This window comes from Mustela nivalis (genome assembly GCF_964662115.1).
Source record: "Mustela nivalis genome assembly, chromosome: 14".
In the NCBI taxonomy this organism is placed as follows: Eukaryota; Metazoa; Chordata; class Mammalia; order Carnivora; family Mustelidae; genus Mustela; species Mustela nivalis.
Genome location: NC_139033.1, coordinates 80,176,349 through 80,182,592, shown reverse-complemented (window position 1 = coordinate 80,182,592; position 6,244 = coordinate 80,176,349). Strand labels below are relative to the sequence as shown.

Sequence of the window (6,244 nt, the reverse complement as noted above, 5' to 3'; positions counted from 1 at the left end):
AGAAGAGGATTCCGGTTCTGTCAGCAGAGGGAACTTGACATTAAAAATCTAGGTCAAGAATCTATAGGATGAGTCCCTGGAAAACTGAATTGTACAGAGATAGGTAAAAACCATTTGAAAGAATCTATGAGCTTAAAGGTTAGTAACATCTTTCAGGGATGTGGCATGTGAGGAAAACTGCCAACACTACATAGATAGGTACTCAACACTACATAGATAGTGCTTCTTCTGAAAGCAGAAGAATCTTTTGACTAAAGTGGGGAAGACAGTAGAAAAAAGTATTTACACTAAAGAAAGGGTTCAGAATAAAACACTATTTACAGGATGTTAAAAAATTAATCTTCAGCCATAATGAGGCCTCTCTGAGCTCCTAAAACCTTTGCTTTCTTCTCCTTTCGTCTTTGCTCATGTTTCCGTTGTTCCTCCCTAGTCTGGAGAGGAGGTTGTTTGTAAGTTTTCTTGTGGAAGCTAGGTATCTTATAGTTTTTGGTGCTGTTGTAAGTAGAATCAATTCCTTAATTTCTTTCTTCAGTTACATTATTAGTGTGTAGAAATGCAACTGATTTCTGTGCATTGATTTTGTATCCTGCCATTTTGCTGAATTGCTGTATGAGTTCTAGCAATTTGGGGGTGGAGTCTTTAGGGTTTTTGACATAAAGTATCATATCTTAAAGAGAGAGAGTTTAACTACTTCTTTGCCAATTTGAATGCCTTTTATTTGTTGTTGTTGTTTTCTGATTCCTGAGGCTAGGACTTCTAGTACTATGGTGAGCAACAGTGGTAAGAGAAGGAATCCTAGTCATGCTCCTGACCTTAAGGAAAGAGCACTCAGTTTTTTTTCCCAATGAGAATGATATTTGCTGTGGGGTTTTCATAAGTGGCTTTTATTATATTAATGTATGCAGAGGGAGCTTTGTGCTGGGCGTCCAGGGATTGTCTCATTTACAGATATTTACTATGTCATTATATACATGTATTCTTTCCAAATGAAGACAACTCTGAACACCAGTTATTTTTGTCTCATTTATGGAGATTAAAACATTTGAACATTTCCTTAAAGACCTTTATAGAAAGATCAGACCTTCTTTGAATCCATGAAGCACCAGAGCAGAGAGTTAACCTAACTAGGGCTGGGTTCCCAGGTGGAGCCAATGTAAACCGCTAGAGCTGAAGTTTGATCCTATCCAAGGATGAAAGCCCTAATGACCTCAGTTAGCGCTCACTGAGTGCTACCACACAATCGGCTATTGGGCAGCAGATTGAGTACACATTTGTTTAACACCAATAACAAACATCAACTGAGGCCCTACTCTGTTCTAGAAACTGCTAAAGACAACAGGCCACAAAGATGAGCAGGTGGGCCAAGGGGCCAGCTTCCACAGAACCTAAGCTCCTGAGATATCCCATACAAACATGGGCTGCAGTTTCCCACCATAAGTATGTGGAGATCACTTACATGCATGGATACACATAGGAATGTTCAGCTAAAATGATTTGAAGAACTTTAGTTGTTCAACAACCTGCTAATTTGCCATTTTCCAAAGAGTTGGATGTTTTATGCACTCTCCTGCTTGTGCCAGCACTGGTTTTGTTTTTGTTTTTGTTTTCTGGACACTGAGCTGCCAAGGGTGGGGATCATGTCTATGAGTTATTTGTGTGAACTATACCCAGGACATTCCTCTTTCCCCATAGACTTCAACAGTTCACAATTGTGTGACCCTAATGGTCTTTATTTTTACTTTATTTATACTATTTCCTTCATTGGGAACAGTCTAGACATGAATATCCAAAACAAAATATACTAACACCAAAAATAATAGAATAGAATATGAGAGCTGTAAGGACCAAGCTCTTCACTTCAGATAAGAATACTGAGACAAAACAGTTAGAGATGTGCCCAAGGTAACAGAACTGCTCTGTGGCAATGCAGGCCTCCAAGTTTTTGGTCCACAGCTCTAACGACTGACAAGTGACCACTTCCCTCTGCATCCTCCCCTAGTATTTATCCCACCAGCAACATTTCTTTAAAATAAATAGCAAATCTTTATGGTGCTTCGCAAGTTTCCAAGGTGTTATCACATTTTTTTCATGCAGTTCTAATGACCATCCTGTGAGTTCAGCACAGATGTGGAACCTGAAATGAGATGATTAAGGTGACATTGCCTGTTGGAGGCAGAGTGCAGATCTGAATTCAACATTTCTCCCTCCCTTCTGCACTGGAGAAGATGAGACTCCCTGTGTTAGGTAGGCACCTGACCTCCAGCTTCTGGAGTCAGATTGCAATGTGAGGGGATTTAAGAATCCAAGACAGATTCTGTCTGAAAAGGTCAAAGATAACATGGCTATGGGCATGTGCTACATGGAGGATGGGAGGCACCTAGAGCCCCTGACATGACCTCAAAACAGTCATCTGGAAACCTTGTGTTAGAATAAGAGAGAGTTTTCACACCACATGAGGCAAGATTTGTAGCATGAAGGTTTATGTCTGGGTATGACAAAAACATGACTGACAGCAGTATAATTAATTCCATACTTGGACAATTATGGACATAAACCATAAAAAAATTTTTTTTGGAAAAGAGAGAACTGTAGAGACATCCCATAACAAATGAACTAGAAATTTCAATTGGAAATAATTTGGCCACTTAATTCTACCCTGAGAAGCATGCATGACTCTGAGGAGCATCAAGTAAAATTATGAAACTGCTCCTGGGGAGCTTTTCTTTCAGTTATAGTTGTAATTTCAGTTATAGCTGTTCCTAATGCTGAGACCAGCATCCACAATGTTTTTTTAAAAACTATTTTATTTTATCTGAAACTTTCATTGAACTTTTTAAAATTTTTATTTATTTTTTAAATTTATTTTCAGTGTTCCAGAATTCATTGTTTATGCACCACACCCAGTGCTCCATGCAATACGTGCCCTCCATAATATCCATCACCAGGCTCATCCACCTCCTACTCCCCTCCCCTCCAAAACCCTCAGTTAATTCCTCAGAGTCCATAGTCTCTCATGGTTCAACTCCCCCTCCAGTTTCCCTCAACTCACTTCTCTCCATCTCCCCATGTCCTCTGTGTTATTCCTTATGCTCCACAAATAAGCAAAACCGTATGCTAACTGACTCTCTCTGCTTGACTTATTTCACTCAGCATCATCTCTTCCAGTCCCATCCATGTTGATACAAAAGTTGGGTATTCACCCTTCAATGGACGAATGGGTAGGGAAGATGTGGTCCATATATACTATGGAGTATTATGCCTCCATTAGAAAGGATGAACATCTGCTATGTTTTATCTTCCCTGAGCACACACTTACTAGATGGAGGATAGATCAGACCACCAGAAATGAGTAGGAGCGAGAGGAAAAGTAGGAGGAAAGTAGGACAGTAAGAGATTGTCACAGACCATTCCCAAAATGGATAAGCAGCATGTGCATGGCTGACCCTCCAACTGCCACAGGGAAAATAAGTGCAGTACAAATTCAAGATGGAAAAATAATAAACAGAATGCATGGCTTTGATTTCTAGCTTTCTGGCTTACTCCTTGGCTGCACCAACTGATTGTGTCATAAGGTAAATCAAGGATAAAAGAGAGCCACAGAGAGAAGAACTTTTTGTTTAATATCTGCCAGGGAACCTACAGGGTATTCTGAAACCATGGCAACAAATAATCTCTTTAAAGGACTTCCTCATCTCCTGGCTGCGGAAAGCATATATCAGAGGATCAATCACAGAATTACACATGATGAGTATGAGGTACATATTAAAGTAAGACATAAAGCAAGAACAGTAGAGGTTCTGGGGGCAAGAAATCATCAAAATGAGATGGAGAAAGAACGGAGCCCAGCACACAATGAAAATGCCCAGCAGCATGGTCAGGGTGACAGCACCTTTCATGCTGGTCATTTGCCGCACAGAGCTGTATCCACGCAGAGCTGCTATCTGCCTGACATGAGTCCGGGCCAGGAGGAACATGTGTATATACAGAGACACCATGAAGAATAACATGGTGAAGAACATGGAAATGAGGCAAATGATTACATAAGTAGATTCATAGTAAATGATGAAAACAATGCCACAACCTGTGCAAAAGGTCCAGATACACATGATAATCACTCCAGAACGCTTTGCTGTCATGATGTGGTGATAACGCAGAGCATAGAAGATGGTGACATACCTATCCACTGCAATAGCCAGCAAACTGCACATGGAGGCCACCACAGAAATGCAGATTATGGAGTCAAACACATTGTCAATGTGACGCACAAAGGCATCTGCTATCACCAGGTGCTTATTATTTATTAAGTATATGATGATGGTCTCCCATGTGTTAGACATGCTCACTAGCATGTCAGCTACTGCTAAACTACACACAAAGAAATACATGGGGGAGTGCAAGTTCTTGTTCTTCACTATGGCACCTATGACCAAGATGTTCTCCAAGAGGCTGATGAGACCCAGAGTCAGAAACACTTCAACAGCAATGCCCATCTCTTTGCATGGTGAAGACTTGTTCTTGACATTTGGTTCTGAAAAGTTGCTTTCTGTGGAATTCAGGTTGAGATCCAAGAAAAGCAGGTGAAATGAGGAATTCATTGCTCCTCTTCTTGGCAACAGATTTACTGTAAAACAGGTTTTAATTCATGATTCTGAGAAATGAACAGTCTACCAAAGAAATACAAGAGCATGCCAAACACAAGCACAACCTAAGAACAAGGTTAAATGGACTCAACACATTAACATGAGACTGGTGTGCCCCAGTCTACCTGGATCCCTGGACTAGTGTCCCTCCAACACACAGGCTTAGCATTTTCATCAGCCTCCTCTGCCTTCCTTACTCTGGGTTCCCATTCTTTTACATACCTCTTACTGGAGTGACCACACATGTCAGTGTTCCCAGGACAGTTTCATTTTTTATGCTCATTGTCCAGCCTCCTAAGTTTGCGCTCAAAAATATCCTGAATTCACAACCTACAAAGTCCCTTGCAGTCTGATTTTTACATTTCTGAGACTACTGCACTGCATTTTCCTCAAGTGAGCACAGATTTCTGAAGGATTGGCAGGCCCTCTTTCTCTCTTAAGAGAAAAAGATAGGAGCCTTCTCAACATTTGTCCTCACACTTCTTTTTTTATATATATTATATATTTTTAATTATTTAAGTTCTATTAGCCAAGGTATAGTACATCATTGGTTTTTGATACCACACTTCTAAAATGTGCTGGGACTCAGTCCCCCTAGATGTAACTGAGACTAGCCATAGTGATCTGTTAATTTTAACATAATCACATACTAAAAGTTGCCATCTGTAAGGCATAAATTAAAGTTGCACACATGTGTTAAAATTGGAGCTCATAGAATGCTGTTTTCTCCTTAATAAATATTTCCCCTGACTTCCGCATTTGAAATTCCACAACATCGGATTGATGGATTGTCTCATAAATTCCATAAAACCAGTACAAAGTATCAAGGGATTTAAATTTGCCAAACACTAGAGCAAGATACTTCACTCCTTTGTTTCTCAAATTTCTCTCCCTTGATTTATATTCAAAAATGCCTTTGCCCTCCAAACTCAGAGCACATCTGGTGAGAGAGCTAGAATTTTTGTCAGCATTCTCATCACCAATAAAAAATATTTATTAACCTGTAATCACTTGCTCTTTATGTCTAGTTCTATCTCAGAGATATCGACCAATTATATTATATCATATCAAGCTGTTTAAATATCCAATTAGCTCTCTTCCGCATGTAAGTTGGGCATGATTTTGCATTCCTTCCAAGGAGTTTTTAATAGAAAGTGTGGCTATTTACCAGTGCTCCCCCGTGCTTCTTCTCTTGCACAGCAGTGCTTGGGCTCCTCGCTGGGGACGTTGGCTCAGCCTGGGCACCTGGCATCCACCAGCTAAATGCCATCACCCTAGGATGGGATCCTCTGAACCAAGTGCTAAGGCAGCTTGAGCCTCAGTCACAGTTCCCTTGCCTTTATGCAGCCTGGCAGACCCGCCCCCCTGTTGCCACCTCTTCTGGACCAGAGTCTATGCCTTTGTCTTCCCAGCCTTGGGCTGAGCTACCACCTAGTGGTTAGAGACAGAGAGCATACCCATCCTGACAGCTCTGGCCATTGGGTCTTTGGAGCTCTAGTGACACTTGCATATAACAGTATTCTGCTTGTAGAAAATTCTTCCCCAAAACTGCATTCAAATGTGTTTTCTAGCTGGTTGTTCTAGGCACTGCTTCTTTTCTCTTT

General features: G+C 40.7%; 1 protein-coding gene across 1 annotated transcript; it reads right to left on the bottom strand.

Annotated features, from left to right (window-relative positions):
• Positions 1-3,617: 3,617 nt before the first annotated feature.
• Positions 3,618-5,951, bottom strand: MC5R (melanocortin 5 receptor; the record flags this gene model as incomplete). The annotated part of the gene is made up of 2 exons (XM_082698906.1): positions 5,809-5,951; positions 3,618-4,621 (listed from the first exon to the last, which is right to left on the bottom strand). Exon 2 carries the CDS (start codon positions 4,593-4,595, stop codon positions 3,618-3,620), a length of 978 nt encoding a protein of 325 aa, XP_082555032.1. The 5' UTR covers positions 4,596-4,621; positions 5,809-5,951.
• Between the last annotated feature and the right edge of the window lie 293 nt (positions 5,952-6,244).